At 43.3% G+C, this 24,418-nt stretch overlaps 1 protein-coding gene across 1 annotated transcript; it reads left to right on the plus strand.

Moving 5' to 3' along the window:
- The first annotated feature begins 1,244 nt into the window (after positions 1-1,244).
- Positions 1,245-24,418, plus strand: LOC123931884 (zinc finger protein 211-like). Its single transcript, XM_045989551.1, has 6 exons — positions 1,245-1,499; positions 2,081-2,119; positions 3,003-3,129; positions 9,899-10,021; positions 10,892-13,474; positions 23,573-24,418. The coding sequence occupies exons 1-5, from the start codon at positions 1,467-1,469 to the stop codon at positions 12,358-12,360; spliced, it is 1,791 nt and encodes a 596-aa protein (XP_045845507.1). The 5' UTR covers positions 1,245-1,466; the 3' UTR covers positions 12,361-13,474; positions 23,573-24,418.

Raw genomic sequence — 24,418 nt, forward strand, 5'->3', positions numbered from 1 at the left:
GTATATTAAAAAAAAACCTAGTGTTTGCTTCATCAGCACATTTCTTAAAAACTAAATAAATAAATAAAAATAAAAGATTCCTCGCTTTAAAAATTTTAGGTCCTTACAATGAAATTCGATATGAGTTAAAAGTGAGGGTTAAAGCTATAAATGATGGGTCACCTGGGTGGCTCAGTGGGAAGCCTTTGCCTTCAGCTCAGGTCATGATCCTAGCGTCCTGGGATTTAGCCCCGAGTTGGGCTCTCTGCTCGTCCGGGAGCCTGCTTCCCCTTCTCTCTCTCTGCCTGCCTCTCTGCCTACTTGTAATCTCTTTCTGTCAAGTAAATAAATAAAATCTTAAAAAAAAAAAAACTGTAAATGATTAGGATGTAATATATAATCTACGACATTCTGTACTCAGAAGATCTATTCAAAATTTTGAAATTTTTAGTCCACTTATTGTTTTTTTAAACATTTTATTTATTTATTTGAAAGAGAGAGAGAGGGAGAGCACAGAGGGAGAGGGAGAACCGAACTCCTTGATAAGCAGAGAGCCTGATGCAAGGCTCCTTCCCAGGACCCTGAGATCGGGTCCCCAGCCAAAGGATTAACTGACTGAGCCACCCAGGTGCCCCTCAAATGATATATTTCTTAAGTTCACTGGAAATGCTAGTAGCCATGCTGGACCTGATATGATTGGTTGGTGCTATTTTCAGAATGTTCTTTTATTGACAAATTGATACCAAAAAAGGTCAAATGCTTTGTCCCGGACCCAACGGACTGAAGCTCGAAACAATGACTAACACCTCAGGCCGCTTGCGTGTAAAGACTCGTAAGACGATGCTCACTCGCTGCCCGCCACCAGTGGACGCTACCAGTGGACGTCCGCTACAGCCGGCTTCTTAGAGTCTGAAATAACGCGGACACACTCCAGTGATCCGTAGCACCAAAGACCCTAGAGGGCACTTTAAGACTCCTCAGAAGTTGTCCCACTGCCCCTTTGAAAGGAACCGAAGCCCTTCCCGGACGCCAGAAGTAGAGGGTCATTTTCCTTAGGCCTGGCCTTGCTGTTTGATCTTTTCTTTGAGAGTTCCTGGCGTTGGGCGCCCCTCTTCCAGACCTGCCTTGCCGAAGGAACTACATTACCCAGAAAGGCTGGTGTTGAGCGGCAGCCGCAATAGCCCAATGAAAACCCAGAAAGGGGGCACTTCCGGCAGGGCGAGCCGCCTTGAGGCGGGGCTTCCGTTGTTTCCGTGGCGGTCATTTTAGCAGTTCTGGGGTCTTCGGGCTTGGTCAGAGGATCCGGTACACCGGTTGGGACCCAGGCGACGGATAGAGAAGGCACAAGAGGAGGCTTTGTCTCCGCTGTAGGGAGGCGGGTCCGGGGTCGGGGACTTCGCCGCCTGCGAGGACCGCCTGGAGACCTCGGTGTCTGCGACTGCCCGGGCCGCTCAGCTGTCATCACTTCGCTCTGCGGAGAGGCTCCGATGGCGGCGGCCGCTCCCAGGGACCCGGCTGAGGTAAACGCTCGTCTCCCGAGGCCTCCCCTCCGCCGCCCACCCAGACCTCAAAGGCCCGAGGACGGGGGCGCCTGCTCGCGGCCCTGTGGCCCAGGCCCGGGTGTCCGGGACAGGGAGGCGCCGGTGGCGGGGGGCGCGTGTGGGAACGCCGGCGGGCTGCATGCTGGAGCGGACTCGGGGCTGAGGGGCCGCCGGGGCGGGGGCTGCAGGGGGCCTAAGCGGGGAGGATTCTGCCCTCCCGCCCTCAGAGGGCGTGGGGCGGAGACCCCTGGACTGGCGGGCCGAGGTGCGGTACTTCGGTTCTGAGGGTCCTGGGAGCCTTGGAAAATTTTGAGGAAAAGAGAGACGCGGTCTGCGCTGGGATTAGTAGCTTCCGAAGTCTGCTCAATAGAAGAGCTGTAGACGGTGATGAGGACAGAGGGGGAGGTTGAGTCTTTTCCCAAGGACACACAGCACAGAGGTTGGCCGGCCAGTCTGCCCCAGGTTACCTGGCTCTGGTGCCCCACAAGGACACAGGGAAGGCCTGAGGCCCTGGAAAGCCGCCATGGCCACATCCCTCGAAGACCTGCCTCTTCCCACAGGTTTCCATGGTTGCAGAAGTGCTTTCGGAACCTACACAGGTGAGTGAACGGGTACCAGTCCCTCCTGGTTCCGTACATTTTGTCCAGATCCACGGCGTCTTGAACTCTTCACCCGCCGTCCTCCCAGCCCTAGAGTTTGGGGACCCTGAAGAACCCGAGCTCAAAGTCGAGTCTAGGCCAGGGCTTATACGAAGGGGTTCCCATTTGGGGCCAGCAAGGGAAAGAGATGTGTCGGTATGTGGAACTGCCTGGAGATGAGGCTCAGCGCATTCAGGTGATTGCAGGCCTCCTTTCGTTCTGGTGAGAACAAACCGGGGCACAGCGCCAGAGTCAAGCTCGGAATGACTGCCTCTGAAGTTAGGCGTCCGTCTGGAGGCAAGGGAAAGTCTGATCACTGGAAGAAGGTCGTTGTTGTTTTTTTTGTTTTGTTTGTTTGTTTTGTTTTGTTTTTTAAGGTTCTATTCATTTATTTGAGAAAGGGGGAGAGAGGGAGCGAGTGAGCGAGCGATAGCGCGCGCGTGCGCAAGAAGGCAGGGGGAGGGCAGAGGGAGAGGGTGAAGCAAACTCCTTGCTGAGCAGAGAGCCCCATGCGGGACTGGATCCCAGGACCCTGAGATCCTGACCTGAGCCAAAGGCAGATACTCAACCGACTGAGCCACCCAGGCGCCCCAGCAGGTGATCGTATTTAGGTCTTAGCACATTCCATTTGGTTGTAGAGTGGGAAACAGAGTGAACACAGCGATTAACTAGAGTAAAGGAAGAGCAGACACCAGTGAGTGTCATAAGATACCAAGAGTCTGGTATCTCCTCTGATTTGGGGATCTTGAGAGGAGGAGGGACGTGAGGTAGATCTGTGGGGCTATGGAGTATGGGTCTTCAGGAGTGAGGCTTTTCGTGGTTTCACCTTTCTCTATCCTGGCAGGGAAGTGTGACTTTTGAGGACGTGGCCCTCTATTTCTCCTGGGATGAATGGGATCTCCTAGACGAGGATCAGAGATGTCTGTACCATGATGTGATGCTGGAGAACTTTGCACTCACATCCTCACTAGGTAAGGCCCTCACACCCACCTCCGTGCCCTGGGCGAGGCTCTACCTTTCTCTTTTCTGTAAGGAGCAGATCTGTCTCACCTCTGAATGATGGGTACTGCTGCCTTCCCCAATTCCCTGGGTAGGTGCTGTGGTTTCTAAAGCTGGACTGTATGTCCCCTTCTCTCCCTTTATTGCCACAACACCTGCTCTTCAGGCCCTCACAGGGAGGGATTCAGGATCCATAGCCTTGATGTCAACCTAATGGATTGTCCCCATTGAGCGGTCTCGAATGGTCTTGGCCTCCTTGTAGAAAATAATTTGACCATATATGCAAGAGTTTATTTCTAGAGTGTTTATTCTATTGCATTGGTCTTTATTTGTCTTTATGACAGTATCACAGTGTTTTGACTACTTAGCTTTGGAGTAAAATTTTAAATTAAGAAGTGTGACTCCTTCAACTTTAGTCTTTTTCAAGGTTGTTCTGGCTTTTTGGTGTCCTTGAGATTCCATGTGAAATTTCTATTACTACAAAAAAAAATTGTGCTTTTGATAGGGATTGCATTGAATCTGTAGATGGTTTGGAGTAGTGTTGATAACTAAGTATTAAATCTTTCAATCCAGGAATATAGAAGTCTTTCCACTTGTTAATTTAATTTCTTTTATCAATGTTTTGTAGTTTCTTGTGTTCATATACTTTACTTTCTTGGTTAACTTCTAAGTATTTTTTTCTTTTGATGCTGTTATAAGTGGAATTGTTTTTAGTTTCCTTTTTAGATTGTTCATTATTAGTGTACAGAAATACAACTGGTTTTTTTATATCCTATTTGTATCCTCTTATTTTGCTGAGTTCATTTATTCTACAAGTTTTTTAAGTCTTTAGGCCTAGTTTTCTATATGTGATGTATTCACAAGCAAAGATAATTTTACTTATTCTGTTCGCTTTGGATGCCTTTCTTTTTCTTTTCCTCCCCCCCCCCCCCCCCAGTCTAGAGCTTCCAAATACCATTTTGAATAGTTTTAGTGAATGTTGGCATCCTTCTTCCTGATCTTGGAAGAAAAGCTTTCAGTCTTTCAGTCTTTCAGCATTGAATATATTAGCCATGTGTTGTGATCTTTTACTTTTACTATGTTAAGGTAGTTTTCTTCTGTTCTTAGTTTATTGACTATTTTCATCATGAAAGGGTGTTAAATTTTGATATACTTTTTTTGTGCATCAATTGAAATGATCATATAATTTTTCCCTCATTCTGTGAGTGGGATGTATTACATTGATTAATTTTTGTATGTTGAACCATCCTTTCATTCTAGAAGTAAATCCCAGTAGATCATAGTATATAATCCTTCAGTATGCTTTTGAATTCAGTTTGATAGTATTTTGTTGATGATTTTTTTACCTTGATGAATCATCAACTATATTATTGGTCTTCTGTTTGCTCCTAGTGGCTTTGTCTGTTTTTTTATAAAAATGGGTGTTTGTTTTTCATGAAGTGGTTGGCGGAACTCGCCAGTGAAACCATCAAGTCCAGGCTTTTCTTTTTCTTTTTTTTCCCAAAGGAAAGCTGAGTTTATTTTATTACTTTAATTTTTTTTTTAAGGATTTTATTTATTCTCTTGAGAGAGAACGCGTGCGGGGGAGAATGGGAGAGAAAAGCAGGCTCCCTACTGAGCAGGGAGCCCGATCCAGGGCTCGATCCCAGGACCCTGAGATCACTACCCAAGCTGAAGGCAGATGCTCAACCAACGAGCCACCCAGGTGCCCCAATTTTATTTTGTTTTTAATATTTTATTTATTTATTTATTTTTAAAGATTTTATTTATTTATTCGACAGACAGAGATCACAAGTAGGTGGAGAGGCAGGCGTAGAGAGAGGGGGAAGCAGGCTCCCCACTGAACAGAGAGCCGGATGCGGGGCTTGATCCCAGCACCCTGAGATCATGACCTGAGCCAAAGGCAGAGGCTTTAACCCACTGAGACACCCAGGCACCCTGATATTTTATTTGTTTATTTGAGAGAGAGATATATCATGAGCATGAGGGAATGGTAGAGAGAGAAGCAGACTCTGCGCCAAGCAGGGAGCCTGATGTAGGACTCAATCCTAGTACTCTGGGATCAAGACCTGAGCTGGAAGGAGACACTTAACTAACTGAGGGAGCTATCCAAGTGCCCCAAAGCTTTCCTTTGTCAGGAGGTTTTTGATTAGTGATTCAGTCTCTTTAGTAGTACTCTCTTATGATCTCTTTTATTTCTGTAGAATTGGTAGTCATGTTCCCACTATAATTTTTCATTTTGCCACTTTGAGTCTTTTTTTTTTTTTTTAAGGCCAATCCAGGTAAAAGTTTGTCAATGTCTTTTTTTTTTTTTTTTTTTTTAGAGATTTTATTTTTAAGTGATCTCTAAACTCAACATGGGGCTTAAGCTCAACTCTGAGATCAAGAATCATGCTCCACTGACTGAGCCAGCCAGGCACCCTAAAAGTTTGTCTAAATTTTGATAGCTTTTTGAAAGAACCAATTTTCAGTTTTGTTGCCTTTTCTTTGTTGTTTTTCTTGTCTCTATCTCAGTTCAAATCTTTAGTATTTCTTTTTTTTTTCCTACTAGCTTTGGATTTATTGGCTCTTTTTTTAGTTCTTTAAGTTTGTAAAGGTAAGCTGTTGATTCAAGATCTTTCTCCTTTTTAATGTGTTTACAGCAATAAATTTTCCCCCTTAGTGCTGCTCTTGCTGCTTCACATAATTGTTGCTGATACCTTCTTTTCATTTGTCTCTAAACCTAAGTATTTTGTAATTTCCCTTATGACTCTTCTTTGACCCATTGGTTGTTTAAAAATTATTTGTTTAATTTTAGGTTTAATTAGGTTTGTGAATTTTTTTTTAAGATTTTATTTATTTATTTGACAGACAGAGATCACAAGTAGGCAGAGAGGCAGGCAGAGAGAGAGGGAGAAGCAGGCTCCCTGCTGAGCAGAGAGCCCAGTGCGGGGCTCTATCCCAGGACCCTGAGATCATGACCTGAGCCAAAGGCAGAGGCTTAACCCACTGAGCCACGCAGGTGCCCCGGTTTGCGAATTTTCCAGTTTTCCTTCAGTTTTTTATTTCTAACTTCACCCATTTTGATTGGAATGATGCTTTGCATGACTTCTGTCTTTTTAAATCTAGTAGCACTTAATTTGCTGAGCATATGCTTTCTTCTGGAAAATGTCTCATATGTAGTTGAGAAGAATGTGTATTATGTTGCTGTTGGGCAGAGTATTCTGTATATTCTGCTAGTTCTGCTTGGTTTATTGTATTGTTTAGGTCCTCTGTTTCCTTACTTTGGTGTGTTTATTCTATATTTTTGAGAATGGGGCATTGATATCTCCAACTATTATTTTAGAACTGTCTGTTTCTCCCTTCAGCTCTGTCAATTTTTGTTTCTTGGTTTTGATGGTCTTTAATTTATTTCTTTTTGATTAATTTATTTATTTGACAGATCACAAGTAGGTAGAGAAGCAGGCAGAGAGAGGGGGAATCAGGCTCCCCGATAAGCAGAGAGCCCAATGCAGGGCTCCATCCCAGGACCCTGAGATCATGACCTGAGCTGAAGGTAGAGGCCCAATCCACTGAGCCACCCAGGCGCCCCAGTGATCTTTAATTTAATAAGAGATCTTTATTTGGTCATAGGTGCCTAAATGTTTATAATTATCTTTTCTTGTGTCTTGAACCTTTTATTAATACATAATAACTTTCTTTGTCTTGTAACCTTTTTTGATGTAAATCACTCTGTTGTCTAATATTAGTGTAGCCACCCCTGCTCTCTTTGGATTACTATTTGCATGGAGTGTGTTTTTCCAGGCAGTCACTTTGAACTTATGTCTTTGGGTCTAAAGTGAGTGTCTTGTGGCTCCACGCTGGACATGGAACGTATAGTTGGATCACATTTTTTTATCCATTCTACCAATTTTGTCTTTTGTTTAGAGAATTTAATCTATTTACATTTATACTAACTACTGATGAGCAGGGATTTCTCTCATTTTGCTATTTGTTTTTTGTAGACCTTTTAGCTTTTTTCCCCTCATTTTCTGTACTACTGTCTTTTGTATTCAGTTGATTTTGATTTTTTTTTTTTTTGGTAGTGAAATGTTCTGATTTGTTGGTTTTGTTTTGGAGGGTTTTTTTTGTATACCTTCTAGAGGACTTTGTTTTTTCTTTTTTGGGTTTGTTTTGTTTTGTTTCAGTTAATCATGGGGTTACATTTAGCATGTAAAATTATAACAATTAATTTGAATTTATGCCAGCTTAGCTTCAATCATTTTTTTAAAGATTTAATTTATTTATTTGGCAGACAGAGATCACAAGCAGGCAGAGAGGCAGGCATGGGGGGGTGGATCAGGCTCTCTGTGCGGCTCAATCCCAGGACCCTGAGGTCATGACCTGAGCTGAAGGCAAAGGCTTAACTACTGAGCCACCCAGGCGCCCCTCAGTCATATTTTTTTAAACTCTGCTTCTACACAACTCTGTCCCTACACCCTTTAGTTACTGATGTCATGAAATTACATCTTGTGTGTGTTGTGTCCAGAAATTTGGATCAGTAATTGTTATTTATGTGTTAATCTCTTAAATATAGGAAACAAAAAGTGGAGTTTTTTGTTTTTTTTTTTTAAGATTTTATTTATTTGGCAGAGAGAGACACAGTGAGAGAGGGAACACAAGCAAGGAGAGTGGGAGAGGGAGAAGCAGGCCTCCCGGTGAGGAGGGAGCCCGATGCGGGGCTCAGTTCCAGGACCCTGGGACCTCGACCTGAGCCGAAGGCAGATGCCCAACCGACTGAGCCACCCAGGTGCCCCCAAAAAGTAGATTTATAAGTCCAAGTTATTAGCTTTTATAATTGTTTTTGTATTTAATTTAACAGAGATGTTTATTTGGTCAGATGGCTTTGAGTTACTGTCTAGTGTCCTTTCATCTCAACTTGAAGGACCCCCATTACCATTACTTGCAGAATACATCTAGTAGTAAAGAACTTCCTTGGCTCTTACTTATCTGCAAGGTCTTAATTTCTCTCTCATTTTTTAAAGGACATTTTTGCTTGTTATAGGATTCTTGGATTTTTTCCCTTGAACCCTTGGATATATCAACCCACTACTACCTCTTGCCTCTGTGGATTCTGATGAAAAATCTGATCATCTTGGAGATCCATTGTATGTGATGAGTCACTTCTGTCTTGTTGCTTTCAAGATTCTCTCTTTGCCTTTTGCTTTTGACACTTGGGCTATAATGTGCCAAGTGTGAGTTTCAGAGTTTAGCCTGGTTGGAGTTCACTGGGCTTCTTAGATGTTAATATTTGTGTCTTCCATCAAATTTGGGAAATTTTCAAGCATTGTTTCTTCAAATAAGCTCTCTGTCCTTTTATTTCCCTCTTCTTCTAGACTAATCCATTGCATATATTGATTTACTGATGGTATCCCACAGGTTCTTATGTTATGTTCACTTCTGGTCAATCCTTTTTCTTTCTTTTCCTCAGATTTGATATCTTCAAGTTCACTGATTACTTCTACCTACTCAAAGCTGTTTTTGTATCCCTCTAGTGAGTTCTTTCATTCAGTTACTATATTTTTCAGCCCCTAAATTTCTTTTTGATTATTCTTTATATTGCCTATCTCTATTGATGTTTATGTTTTGGCCATGCTACATTTTCTTGATTTTGTCCACATTTTCTTTTAGCTCTTTGAGCGTCTTTTAGACAGATGTTTTCAATAAAAGTCTTTGTCTAGAGGCACCTGGGTGGTTCATTTGGTTAAGCATCTGCCTTCAGCTCAGGTTATGATCCCAGGGTCCTGGGATGGAGCCACACATCAGGATCACTGCTCAGTGGGGAGGCTGCTTCTTCCTCTCCTGCTCCTTCTGCTTGTGCGCTCTCTCTCTCTCTCTCTCTCACTGTCAAATAAATAAAATCTTGAAGTCTTTGTCTAATAAGTACACAATGTAGTCTTTCTCAAGGACACTTTCTCTTGATTTTTTTTTCTTTAGAATGGATTAAACTTTCTTGTTGCTTTTGTGTTTCCTGTGATTTGTTGTTGTTCTTGTTCTTGTTGAAAACTGAACATTTGGGGGTTGTTTGTTTAATGGTTGTAGGGTGTCTTCTAGAGATCGGTCTGAGGTATAAACTTAAGGTCTCCTGTTTTTTCTAAGACTGTGCCTTTTCCTGGGTATGTATGATAATTTTCTCTATTCCTCTATATATGTGATTTTGAATATCCTAGTCTTGAATTTCTGCCTCCCAAAACAGGAATAAGAGAAACCGGAGGTGGTGGAATGGATAGACATCTGCCCTTTAAATCCCCTGTCAGGGAGGGAGAGGTTTTGCAACAATGGCTGCCCACCTGTCTGTTACACCTCCACCATCAGAAGCATAGATCTGTGATACTTGGAGGACAGAGTCCTTATTGCCCACCCAGGCTCCAGCAGGCTGCTCTAGAAAAATGTGTATGGCTGGCTGCTGTAGGACTCAAGAGTTAGACAAGTTGGGATGTGGATAATTTAACACATTACTAAGAGCTGATATTGACCAAAGTTAAAGCAATTTAGCATGTTGCAAGCATTCATTAGACTCTAGAGTTGCAAAATATTTACATCAGATTGAGTCTGTCAGTGCATTTGTGGTCCCGGTGAGGAGGCTCCTGGTGCTTACTGCCCCACCATCTTCCCTCTAGCTGGGCATGGGGATACTTTCTATAGTATGTTTCCTGTGATCCATTGTGTGCTGAGTTGTTCCAGACCAATATTAACGACTGACCTATCCTGTCTTACCCTTAGGATTTGGATCTTCCAGGTCCCATGCAGTTGCTCAGCTGGGTTTAGGGGAAGAGTCCCCTGTGCTTCACAGGATGGATATAATTCCAGTCTCCACAAGATGGGCCCAGAGAGGGCCTGATCCAGGTGAATGACAGCTGGGGGAGAATGTGATATCAGACCTTTGTTCAAATCACACCAGGATTTGTGTGATTTGAGAACCTGGAGAACCTGTTGTATTTGACTTGTATTTTGGTGCCATTGCTGGTTGCCACACAACTCACTTCTACCTTCCCTCTCCATTCTTGACACTTTGCTGACTTGTCATTTTTATTCATTCTCCAGCCCCAGGCCAATCCCCACCTCTCTGGACCTTTTTTCTTACTCATTCCTCACACTCTTCTCTCCAGAGTGCTTTCCAACACTGCTGTATTCTAAAGTGTGCACATGTCTTTTAATAATTCTTTTTTTTTAAGAGGGATGGTGGCAGAGGGAGAGGGAGAGAAAGAATTTTAAGCAGGTTCCATGCCCAGCATGGAGCCTGCCGTGGGGCTCGATCTCACTTACCTGAAATCACAACCTGCACTGAAGTCAAGAGTCAGACACTTAACTGACTAAGCCACCCAGGCACCCCATCTTTTATGAATTCTTAAAGCCAGTTACTTTGTTCCAGTCAGATTTTCCTACATGTGGACATAGACTTCTGTCCAGCATCACAGGTCACAGCAGATGTAATCCTGCTAAAAGCTGTTAACAGTAGAATGAGTTATAGAACATGTGTTTCACCCTGGCCCAACCCTTTTCTTGAATCCTATGCCTAATGAGGCCTCCCCAGTTCCGTGACCTTGGGGACCCAGTAGTACAAAGCAGCTGCTTCCAAAACCTAACCCCAACTTCCTTTTCCTGAAAATAGTTCCTTATACTGGTTCTTTAATGTGTCAGATATACATTTGTGATGGGTTTTGCCCCTTGCCAGTAAAGTCAACATGTGTTTCATCATCACTTCTTTGCTTTCAGGTTGTTGGCTTGGAGTGGAGGATGAGCATGCACCTTCCGAAATGAGCATTCCTATAGGAGTGTCACAGATTGGGACTCTCAAGGCATATTCACCTTCCCAGAAGGCCCAGCCCTTTGAACTGCATGGCCCAATCTTGAGAAGCATTTTGTTCTTGGCTGAGCACCAGGGAGCATATCTTGGGAAAAAACCATATACATGTAGGAAACAGTTCTGTTTAGATGCCAACCTTCAGCAGTACCAGGGGCAGCACACTGGAGAGAGAGCCTTCAGAAGTTCTGTGGACAGAGCCTCATTTATAAAGAACCGTACAGTCTATGTGTCAGGGAAGCCCTTTACCTGTGAGGAGACAGGGAAGGACTTCTTAGCCAGCATGGGATTTCTCCAACAACAGGTCACTCACACTGGGGAGAAGCCAAACAGTGAGTGTAAGGCTGTCTTTCACAGTGGTAAAAGTCATCACAACTGTGGAGAATGCAAGAAAGCCTTCAGCTGCACAGACAAACTTGCTCAGGACCAGAGAGTTATCACTAGAGAAAGACTCTATGAGTGTGGCAAATGTGGAAAAGCCTGTACCCGAAGATGTAACCTCATTCAGCACCAGAAAGTCCACACTGGAGAAAGACCTTATGAGTGCAATGAATGTGGAAAATTCTTCACCTATTACTCCAGTTTCATTATACATCGGAGAGTTCACACTGGAGAAAGGCCCTATGAGTGCAATGAATGTGGGAAATCCTTTAGCCAAAGCTACAGCCTCAATAGCCATAGGAAAGTTCACACTGGAGAGAAGCCTTATGAATGCAGGGAATGTGGAAAATCTTTCAGCCAAAGGTCCAACCTCATTCAACATCAGAGAGTTCACACTGGAGAAAGGCCTTATGAGTGCAGTGAATGTGGGAAGTCCTTTAGCCAAAACTTCAGTCTCATTTACCACAGAAGAGTTCACACTGGAGAACGGCCTCATCAATGCAGTGAATGTGGGAAATCCTTCAGCCGAAGCTCCAGCCTCATTCACCACAGGAGACTTCACACTGGAGAAAGGCCTTATGAGTGCAGTAAATGTGGGAAATCCTTTAAGCAAAGCTCCAGCTTCAGTTCACATCGTAGAGTCCACACAGGAGAAAGGCCTTATGAGTGTGGGGAATGTGGAAAATCCTTTAGCCATAGCTCCAACCTCAAGAACCACTGGAGAGTTCACACTGGAGAAAGGCCTATTGAGTGCAGTGAATGTGGAAAGTCCTTTAGCTGCAAATCTAACTTCGTTAAACACCTGAGAGTTCACACGGGTGAAAGGCCTTATGAGTGTGGGGAATGCGGAAAATCCTTTAGCCAAAGCTCCAGCCTCATTCAGCACCGGAGAGTTCACACTAGAAAAAGATCTACTGAGTGCAGAAATTGTGGGAAATCCTTTAGCTCCAAATCTGACCTCATTCAACACCAGAGACTTCATACTAGAGAAAGGCCTTAGATAATTACACTGGAGGAGAGAAGTTGGGAGGAAGCCATCTACCTAAATTTAAGCCCATACATCTGAAAATCCATAGTGGAGAGATCTCCCTTTAGTTGAAGTATGTGGGAATCTATATAGGAGCTGTGTTACACTTTCTAACCTGTCCAGGGCTCTTGCCAGGTTTATGTCACTGCCAGTTTCTGTGGAAGAATTTTATCACCTCTACCACTCAGCGTTTACAGTGTGCACCAGTGCATTAGTTACGACCACAGTCTGCTCAGGGAAGCTGACCTCTTTCCCTCCCTTTTGCTGGAGGAAATCATGATTACTCTTAGCCCTTATAGGGTCGTCATTCTCTTCTCTTGTAGAAGTTAGAGCATGGCCCAGAGGACCCAATCTGAGTTCTGCTGGTAACTTGCCAAGAAGGACCACATTTTCAAGGATGTGTTTGTTTTGTGTGACACTCCTCTTGGATTTTCCTGTCCTCCCAAGTCACCAACCTGGGATCTCCCTGCCTCCTCTTCCTTTGGATTTTGTAGTAATAAAGACTTTATTGTTTAAGCCAGCTTTGCTCTTGGGGTTCTCTTCACTATGTGAGGTGATTTGAAAATGGCTGGGTTCTGTCAGCATTAAGGAGTGAACAGCTTTGTTGGGGTTCCCAATACGTTGTGTGCCTCAGAGATGAGAGTCCAGAAAGAAAATAGCTCTCTTTCCAGCTTTTCCAACAATTTACATTGTTGCCTGAGGTCTCGTAGGAAAGACTGCCAGGCCTTGTCCTAATTTGTGGACTGGGTTTCAGGAATTTTTTTGTGGGCTCAGAGAACACCCTGAAGAGTCGGGAAATTTTGACAACCTTCAGTGGTTCTGAGACCTACAGGAATTGTTTTTCTTTTTTACAGTGGATGTCACATAACACTCAGTAGTGTTGAGTCTCTACTCCAGGTGCTACAAAGGAGCCATGTGCCCTGATACCAAGGATTCATTAGGCGAGTGTCATGGTGAGAATACAGAGCCCTGGGGGAACTATAATTGGTACAATAACAATGGAGGAGTCTGCAGCAAAGTAGACGGCACGTTCCCCTTCTAGCATTGCATCAACAAATGCTCCAGTGACTGTGATTCTGCAGGATAGGTATGTATAGAAACTCGGGACCCCCAGGTATGTGCATCTTTTGTTGCTGAGATCTTTGTCAAAGAAAATAAGCCACTGGTTCTGGTATATTCACCTAAAGCCATTTCTACACACATAGGAAAACAAGCATGCAGAGAAAGGAGAACCCTTAGTCCCTCGGTGTGGCTCTGTGACCTAGCCAGCATTCCTGTTCAGTGAGTGGTATGGATTTATTTAGTCATAAGTATTTGCTACCACTAAGGCAAGACCGCTTCTCCAAGGCCATTGGGAAAGAGAGTCAATATAGGGCTGCAGAACCTGATTTTATGAAAAGAGGGAGAGACGTCTTTTGTGTTTTTTTGTTTGGAACTATTTCATAGAACTTTATTCAGGTTTTGTTTTTGTATTTGTTTTGTGTTTTTTTGTTTGTTTGGAACTATTCCGTAGGACTTGATTCAGGTATAGTTGACATACAGTATATTCCACCTATTTGAGGTGTACAGTTTGTTAAGTTTTGACATACATACAAATCCGCAAAACTTCATCCTGATCATGATTATGACCATGTCCATCAGCCCTAATTTGCCTCACGTCATTTTATAATGTGTCTTTCCCCTCTCCAGGAAATCTTTGATTTACCTTCATTTGTAATAGTTTGTATTTTCTAGAATTTTATATGGTCTGAGTCATAAAGTGGTTTTTTTATTCTGGTTTCATTCGTGATTTGTAGTTATCTTAAGACAATTAAGATAATTTTTTAAAAAGATAATTAAGATAATTCTTTAGTGATGCTTATATAAGTGTTTCAATCTGTTGCTGCATATTATCTTTCCTATGGATATACCATTTGTTTATCCATTCATCTGTTAGGAGCCTTTGGTACCTCGTTTGGGCGATTGCAAATAAAGCTGCTAGAACACATATATAATTTAATATGTACATACGTATTTTTCACTTCTCTTGGGTTAGTAACTCAAAGTAAAATGCCTGAGCCATAGGCTAGGTGAATGTTTAACTAAACTACCAAAGAGGGGCACCTGGGTGGCTCAGTGGGTTGAAGCCTCTGCCTTCGGCTCAGGTCATGATCCCAGGACTCTGGGATCGAGCCCCGAGCCCCGCATATCTCTGTTCAGTGGGGAGCCTACTCCCCGCCCCCATTTCTGCCTGCCTCTCTGCCTACTTGTGATCTCTGTCTGCCAAATAAATAAATAAAATCTCTGAAAAAAAAAAAAAAAAACTACCGAAGTATCCAAAATGATTTTTTGTTTTTCCATACCCACCAGTAGCACATGAGCGTTCCAGTTCTTCCACATCCTTGCCAATACATGGCATCAGTCTTTTGATTCAGTCTTTGGAATTTACCTTTTTAACAAGCAAGCAGTAATTTTAATTGCATTTCCCTAGGGATTTATGATGTTGAACTTTTTTTTCTTGTGTTTGTCATCTGTGTATCTTGATGTCTGTTCATATCTTTAGCCTATTTTCTTTTTTATGAATTGTGGTATTTCCTTTTTTGTTAAAGGAATAGCTTATGTTTATTCCTCAGGTGTTTCTGTGGTAAGTAGAAGGTAAGACTACATGCACCACACACTTTCAAGTTTAATCTGCATTATTTATGTATTTTCCATCATGTTCTTAAGTCCAGACTTTCAGTAATACATATAAGTCCTGGTTTGTACTGTCTTTCAAGTTCACTGGTGTAAATACTCCCACTATGGCCGATCTCAAGCTGCCAGTGTGATGTCACTGAGCACAGTTGGGAAGAGTTGCCAGAGACATAGCATTCTGTTTCCACCCTTCTAATCCAGTAGCTGCAAATAATTTGCAGAACATAGATGATAATAAAACATACTAAACTGATTAAGACGTGACAGGTTGAGATTTACTAGAGCTATAATTAGCAGCTATAAACTCCTCCATAGTTAAGATATACATTTTAATGTTTTGGAATATCCTTAACACCCCTGAAACCAAAAATTTCATTGAAAACACAAAAGAAGATCTATAATACTGATGATAATTCAGTTAAATACTTCAATTGTTGAAGAAAAAAAAAGCAGGCAAGATATTTGAAATACAAGAAATTCTTGGAAAAAAAGTCAAACTTTGAAATTGTTTTTCTCACAAAGAATCAGCAAGAATGCAAATTAACAGTTGAGATACAGTTTCCCAACATTTTATTTTGGGGTTAAAGCATATTTTTATTGTGAACTTTATATGAAATTTTTTCATGTTTTTATTATGAACTTTATATGAATTTATTATGAACTTTATATGAAATTTATATCTTTATTTTTGTTGACAGAAAAAACGCAAGTAATCCATCATAATTCTCAGCTTGAGGTTCCCATAAAAATAATCGGCAAATTTCAATAAACTTGAAAACATTCAGAGTGAACATTTAAAGTGTTGTTATGCTCTCTACATTCTTGATATTATCACCCATATTTTACTGAAGAATGAGTCTTAGCGTCTAATTTCTAAAGTTTTCCAGTGCATATAAATTAAGGTTTATTGAAATCTCTCACATTTCAGTTGCTTGTATTTGGTATTTTTTTAATAACAAGAATGTAAGAGGCACTCATGTTTGTAGAAGATAATAGCTGTCTGTTGTCTCCCTGCCTCAGATCCAGGGCTGGATCTCAGATAACACATCTCACTAGCTGTAATCACAGTTGTCTGCACGCATCTGGCAGGGACTAAAATCATTTGTGTAAATTGGTCCTCATGTGTTTAAATGAAAAATTTAAAGTAAATTCAAAGATGAAATAAGGATAGGAAGTAGTAGGCAAAAGCCAGTAAGCAAAACAACAATTGGGGGCGCCTGGGTGGCTCAGTGGGTTAAAGCCTCTGCCTTTCGCTCAAGTCATGTTCCCAGGGTCCTGGGATCGAGCCCTGCATCGGGTGCTCTGCTTGGCGGGGAGCCTGCTTCCTCCTCTCTCTCTCTCTGCCTGCCTCTCTCCCTACTTGTGATCTCTATCTGTCAAATAAATAAATAAATAAACAACAACAATTGAATCAAATAAGAAAAAAAACTCGGGGCGCCTGGGTGGCTCAGTGGGTTAAAGCCTCTGCCTTCAGCTCAGGTCATGATCCCGTGGTTCTGGGATCGAGCCCTGCATGGGGCTCTCTGCTCAGCGGGGAGCCTGCTTCCCCCTTTCTCTCTGCCTGCCTCTCTGTCTGCTTGTGATCTCAGTCTGTCAAATAAATAAAATCTTTAAAAAAAAAAAAAACTGGAAAAGGGCCAGGAATCATTTTGAAGATATATCAAGAATATATATGTATATATATTTTTAAGATTTTATTTATTCATTTTTCAGAGGAGAGAGAGCACAAGCAGGGGAGCAGCCGGCAGAAGGAGGTGAACAGGCTTCCCACTGAGCAAGGAGCCCGATGTGAGACTTGATCCCATGGAGCCTGGGATCATGACCCAAGCTGTAGGCGGGCACTTAACTGACAACCACCCAGGCGTCCCTAAGCATACATTAACATATAAATTAAGTAAGGTTCATTGACTTATAGGAAGTAACCAGTTTTGTTTATATCTGAGAAAGCACAGTAGATATTTAAGAATCCTCAGTGGAATGTCATTTCACGGTAAGTTACTACCACCTTAGTCCCGTCTGTGAATATCGCTATACTCATATAACTGAAACGAGTGAAGCCCAGTTGTCTGCTGGCAAATATCTTGCTGTTCTGCATGTTTGTATGTTTGTATGTTCTATTCAGTGCTTATTTCAACACCCTTTCAATCACATTCACTCTCAAAGGTGAATTCAACAGTTTATCACTTTACTCAGTTTCCCATGGGATACGTCAGAAGTTCAACCATCACACATAACCTCTACTGGCAAAATGCTGATTGGTTTTAGCTGTCCCAGGCACTCATGTATTCCACTACACTGATGACATCCTCCTCTGAGGGAACTTGCTAGACACACAGTATATTGAACAATCATTGTTGCACTTAAGAGAGCGAATGGGCTCTGGCCCCCCTCCCTGTAAAGTTCAAGGTCATGCCACCTCAGTGAGTCTTAGGTTCATCTAGTGTGCCTAAGTGCCACTGTACTCATGTTGTTAAAAGGCAACTTCTAATTTTGTCAGCTTTGGTCAGTCCTGAGCGACCAAACCTAGTGAGTCTTTCTGGCTCTGAAGGCAACATATTTTCCATTTACAAATACTACTAAGGTTTATTATGCACTCACCCGCAAATTAGCCTACTTGTGGGATCTTTACAACAAAAAGTCCTGGATTCAGTCCAGATGGCCCTACAACAGGCCCATCTTTTAGTTGCTACTGGCAACGTGGTAGAAGTTCTGTGCTCATCTCTTGTGTTTCTTAGAGTGTCTGGACCACTCATGCTGCAGTAGGTTACCTGTAAGCCTTTCTGGTGCAGAAAGCTGCCTGTTTTGACCACATTACATGCCCTTTGAGGGACAACTGCTGGCTGCATGCTGAGCCCTTTTGGAAATGGAAGCTCTCCCAGGACCTGAACCTGTGACACTCTGTACTCAGTTACCCATTATTTCCTTGGTCATGAAAGCAACGTCCCATAAGCTCAGCATGACCATCCAGGCTTTGATATGGGATGGAGACAAACCAGGACCCGCTGGTGTATCCCACCTGAAAGAAGAGGGCTTTACCTGTCCTCAGTCTCTGGCCAGATCCTACAGTGCTGAAGTGCTTCTCCTGGACCTTTGATTACCTTGGGATAGATTTAGTATAACTAAGTGAACAACAAAGGGAGTCACATGCTTTATTGCTGATAATGCCACCAGTATTATCCTCTGAATATCCACCTCTGAATTATCCACCGATAATTCTCTGAAGAGCTGCTGCTTTTCTTCCTTTAAACAGGACATCCCCGAAAATGGACCCAAGAATCAATACAACGGGCCTAACTCCAGGCAGTCACTTAGCATTGGGGAATGCCCTGGCCAACAAATGACCCCAAGGACACTTTACAGGCTCCTGTTCATTGCCACTTCTAGTTCTTTGGTGCAACCAATGGCAATAATAAAACATTCAAAACTTCCCCCTCGGGGGTGAAGAACTTTACCCCAAAGATCACCTGTGTCTTCGCCATGCAAAATTTCATGCTGTTAGGGCCTCATTTAATTCCAAAGCTGATAGATTGGGACAACTTTCAAATCCTTGGTTGAAAACTGTCAGATGACCCCATTCATCTTTCTTTGGCCCATTAGACCATGAAATATCAGTCATAGAGGAACTTCAAACCTTGAACCTTGGGCTAAACTCAGAGGGCTTCCCCCACTTTCCTGTCATGGCCTACATGTGATATGTCAATGCACTCTATGTGGGAACACTGTCATTGGCAATACAATGGAGAGGTGCCATCCCAGAGGGATCTCCTATAGTCACCAGCAAATCAATTTTATCAGGCATCTGCCTGCCTCTGCCAACGCCACTTATTATGACTTGACAGTACTGAATACCTACCCATACACCTTATTCATCCACCCCACTACACATGCCACTGATGGAGCTACCATACAAAGCTTTACAAAAACTCTCATGCCCTTTAGAGTTCCAGACATTACCAACATGGAATGAAGAAGCTCTCACTTTAGAACAAGGCATTCAGCAGTTGTTTTACCTTCCCTATCTGTCCCAGGCTGCTCTGCTGGTCTTATAGAATGCCTCCACACTTAAATCTTTTGGAAATTATAGAGAACAAGTGATCTTATAAATGGGTCTGCCTCCTACCACTGGACCTCATTATACTAAATCCCCAGGCCTTGGGTCCCTCTACTCAATATCAAAATGCACTGAGATCAGTTGCCTTCACCTCCCTTCTCCAGTGACACCTCACATATCAGCATCTACAAGGATCATATCGATTAGGCATTCCTCCTTGTTCCTCTTCCTCCTTTATCTGTCTTTTTTGGACTTGCTCCAGTCCTGAGCAGGATGGAAGCCAGGTCAAGGCTTGAGTTACTGTGGGATATGATCATCTTACTATCAAGTCTCCCTTTGGCCAGAGTTATTTGGCACCCTGATAGGTGTTCATTTGCATAGCCTATATCACAAGCTTTGCCAAATAATCCTGGCTATAAAAGATACTTAATTTCGAATGCCTATAAAAATCTCACTTAGGGGGTACCTGGGTGGCTCAGTGGGTTAAAGCCTCTGCCTTTGGCTCAGGTCATGATTCCAGGGTCCTGGGATCGAGCCCCACCTTGGGCTCCCTGCTCAGCAGGGAGCCTGCTTCCTTCCTCTCTCTCTGCCTCTCTGCCTACTTGTGATCTCTGTCTGTCAAATAAATAAATAAATCTTTAAAAAAAATCTCACTTAGGAAGTCCAGAACTCACACCCACAGCAGTGTGAAGACCAGAGAAGCCAATAAAGACTAAAACTGGACTTATCTAGTAAGATACTCGGCTAAGGAATGCAGGTTCCCTCCAACTACATAGACCTGAAATGGGAGTATTACCCAGTCCACACTAAACCCATGTGGTCAGTGGGCCCTCGTGGTGCCTCCAGTTATAGCACTCCCACAAGACAAATATGTTGCCCAGCCTTCTGGCTTCTCATAGCTTGGCTATACCTACTTTGTGTAGATAATAACATGGTCCTGGAACACTGCAGGCCTTGAGCAGACCCCACCTGGCAATGCAACAGCCGTCTGGCTGTATTTTGGCACACTGAACCCATGCCCTCGTGAACCCCACTGCCACAGCCAACCACTAGTTAGCGCCATAATTTTGTTCCCATCTGACTGGCAAAATTTTGTGCAGTTGGACATGCCATAAGTTTCCCTTTAACTGCCCGACCATGTTGAAGCCTACTCAGATGATCTTAAACTTTGCTCATGGCACTACCCACACCCAATTGATCTATTTGGATGGACACATTTCTAAACTTTGATTGTTCTCCTTGCCTTCCCTTCAAAAAAAAACTCCCAACTAACTGGTCAGGATGGTCACTGTAATGTCATGACAGAAATGCTTACTGACACATAGAAATTTTTGGTTGCTCATGTCAAATGCTAAGACCAAGATTTGAGGCCCCAAGGACTATTTTTATGAAGACCCCTCATTTCTGCAGGCATATTTTGCTCCACCTCAGACTTCTTTTCATTTGATTTGCACCATCTCCATTTGGGGGCTAAATACAAACTTTGACCTTCTGCCAAAAAAAGTTCTGTATCTTGATTGTGGAGGTAGTTAATGAATCGACACCTATGATGAAAGTGCACAGAACTATAAACACACACAAGCACATGTAAAATGGTAACTTTGAAAAAGGTCTGAAGACTGAACCAATGTTAAATTCCCAGTTTTGAGATTAAGATTATGTCAGATGTTACCATAGGGGAAACGAAGTGAAATGTACTCTGCACTATATTTGCAACTTCCTGTGAATCTATAATTATTTTGAAATAAGACATTTAAAAAAAAAATGATGTGTCTGTCTTGCTAAATCCTTCCCACAGCTTCCTAGAATGGTCAGACTAAATCCAAGTTTCTCATCACGGCCTATGAAACCATGTTCGTCAGCCATCACTCTCCTCTTCCAGCCCTACTGGCCTTCACTTGATTCCAAACATGCCAAGTTCTCACTAGCTTTGGAGTCTTGGTTCCTGCTTTTCTCTTTGCTGAGAATCTTACCTCACCTTTGCACTGGGATGGGTCTTCACTGAGCTGTATAATATCATCTGTTATTTAATGTCTGCCTGACTTTCTGTGCTGTACAGTTTTATGTCCATTTTTCCACTTTTACAGAACCCTGAAGTCTGGGAAAAATAGACGTGACCAAGGTCAGCCAGTTGGTAATGGTCACAACTCAGATGATTTAGAATCCCAGTCTGTCCCCAGAGTCAAACACTTAGCTCCTAGCCCCCTCCTGCCCCTTTTTCACATACGAACTGGAATTAGATAAGAAGATAAAGAGCCAAGCAATCCAGTTCTAAGCTCCGCCTTCAGTTATGTTATGAAGACAATAACATCTTGAGGTTATGTTTACTTTAAAAAAATAAAATATAAATGGAAATGCAAAAGATCTATAAGAGTCAAAACATTTTCTTTAAAATAGAACAGATTTGGACCTTAAAGATCTGATTTCAAAACCCATCAATATCAAAAGCATTATAATTTGTATGGATGTGTGCATCATCTTTATCAACGACTGCCTGACAGAGATCTAAAGCTCTCCCACTGAGTTGTTAACGACTAACAAGAAAACAATATGAAGCCTGGAATGTGGCCCTGGGTACCCAGTTCTGATGGGCCAGCTTGAGGCGAAGGAATCAGAAATATGTTCCTTTCCTCTGAGCTGTACTAAATGGGGAAAGATTGAGAGCCACTGGGAGATGGAAGAGAGCTTTTCAATTCACACCGTGGTCTCCTTCACCGAAATATCAATCTCCTTTTCCCACCTGTCCATCCCAGACCCTGCCCCATCTGCTTCCTTTTAAATGAGCTACACCATTTCCCAGTGAGGAAATTCTGGCCTCTCTTTACCACTCCTACCAGCCACTATACATATGCCCTTAGGTCACGTTGTCACGGTGCCCACAACAAGGATCACATGTGCATTCTTCTTGTCCCAAGTCACCCATAGTGTGTGTCTCCTGCCTCATCCCTGAACTTCTGCCACCGTGTCTCACATGCCTCAGAGTCCAGCAACTTCCAGATCTCGTGTCCGTGCCAGATTCAAGCCACTGAATCTCCTACCATGTGTCTTCTGCTGGGTCATCACATACTTTCCCCCTCATTTTGGTAATACTTACATCCAGATCTTGGTAACTGTACTTTCGTTTTCTTTACGTATTCCACAGTGATGTTTAGTAGCATTGTATGTTAGTCACTGTTTCACAAACATAAACCAGAAGAATACCCATTCCCACAGGCCGGATCACGACCTTAACTTATGCTTTCTGCTTCATTCTTGTATCCTTTGCCTTTCAGATCTCATCTTCACTCTGATCGTCTGACTCACTAATTAATTCTGTAAATATCTCGTTCTATTTATTCTACACAGTCCTATCTTTTTTTTTTTAAGATTTTATTTATTTATTTGACAGAGAGATCACAAGCAGGCAGAGAGGCAGGCAGAGAGAGAGAGGGAAGCAGGCTCCCTGCTGAACAGAGAGTCTGATGTGGGGCTCCATCCCAAGACCCTGAGATGACCCGAGCCAAAGGCAGCAGCTTAATCCACTGAGCCACCCAGGTGCCCCCCAGTCCTATATTTATAAATGTTTTCCATGACCAATATTTTCCTAATTCTTTTTGGCATATCTTCTTCCTATGGCTTCTGTCTTTCTTCATCTCCTTGATTATTTTTTAAAATATTTATTAATTTATTTTAGAGAGAGAGAGAGCAAGCAGGGAAAGGAGCAGAAGGAGAGAGAGAATCCCGAAGCAGACTCCCCTTTGAGCGTTGAGCACAACGCAGGGCTCCATCATGAACCAAGCAGAAACCAAGTGTAGCTAACCAACTGAGCCACCCAGGCAGCCCTCCTTGATACTCTATTTGCTTATTTGAATTTATTTGTACTCTTCCATCACTTCCAGATGTCATATGTTGTTTACTGTGATTTTCTGTGATTTTTCCATATCTAATTACTTTCACTGGATGTATGAGATGCTCTGTCTCACGTGTGTATGGAGGAAAGGCCAAAATCAGGCTATGTGCTCTGGCAGATGCAGTGAATGTGGAACAGTGGCAGGGGGCCAGGGAAGGGAGTCCCACTCCCTCTATACTAGGCAACCAGGTCATCGGTTTTCAGCTTAACTTGGCCAGGGTGCAAGCATCACCTTAACTGTCATCCAAAAGGTCTGTGGGAGGAGAGAACGGCACAACAGCCCAGGGGCAGCTGATAGTCTGACTGACCACTCCTCCAATCCTCTTGACCTGATACTGTTGCCTATTCCAGCACCACAGGCAGGAGGTGGTACATGAAGGTATTGGCTGTTCTGAGGCCCTGTAGGTGATAAACGAAATTGCTTTCTTCAGCTTGTCCTCAGCTCGAGGTTCTCATCCAGACAGGTCTGAGATGGCCTGAGTTTCCCTATATTTTGGAACAGGACTCTGGAAGTTGCTCTCATCTGTGCTTTCCTCTAACTTCTAATTTCTCTACCTTGATTTTGGTTGTAGGCAGCAGCCCTTGAAAGAGCACTACCTCTCCTGGATCCCGGAGCCATCTCGACATCTCCACTCTATACTTCCTTCTGTGGCTCATCTGACGCTGCCCTGTCTGCGGCTACCATGGCTGTTTAGGACACAGGCTCTCATATTTGGAATATTTATTTCAAACAGACACATAAGTAATGAAAACTTAAAAGTGCCCTGAGTGACCACCACATCTACCTGGAAGGCACTCTGCTGAAGCCCAACATGGTAACCCCAGGCCACGCCTGCACCCAGAAATATTCTCATGAGGAGATTGCCATGGCAACTGTCACAGCACTGCGCCGCACAGTGCCCCCTGCTGTCACTGGGATCACCTTCCTGTCTGGAGGCCAGAGTGAGGAGGAGGCATCCATCAACCTCAACGCCATCAACAAGTGCCCCTTGCTGAAGCCGTGGGCCCTGACCTTCTCCTATGGCCGAGCGCTCCAGGCTTCTGCCCTGAAGGCCTGGGGTGGGAAGAAGGAGAATCTGAAGGCTTCCCAGGAGGAGTACATCAAGCGAGCCCTGGCCAACAGCCTTGCCTGCCAAGGAAAGTACACCCCGAATGGTCAGGCTGAGGCTGCATCCAGCGAGTACCCTCTTCATCTCTAACTATGCCTACTAAGCGGCGGTGTCCTAAGGCTACCCCCTCAACACTCCAGCCCCTGCCCCCTCCACCCTCACTCTTGAAGAGAGGGGCCTCAGCGGGGCTCTAGGTTGCTGTTTCCCATCACTTTGCTTCCCACATGACATTGGTGTGTGGTGTTGTCTGTATATGCTAACTCCGTCGCTCTTTCCAGCCCACTGCCAATAAACAACTATTTAAGGGGG

The sequence above is a fragment of the Meles meles genome, chromosome 19 (genome assembly GCF_922984935.1).
Source record: "Meles meles chromosome 19, mMelMel3.1 paternal haplotype, whole genome shotgun sequence".
NCBI classification, from domain to species: Eukaryota; Metazoa; Chordata; class Mammalia; order Carnivora; family Mustelidae; genus Meles; species Meles meles.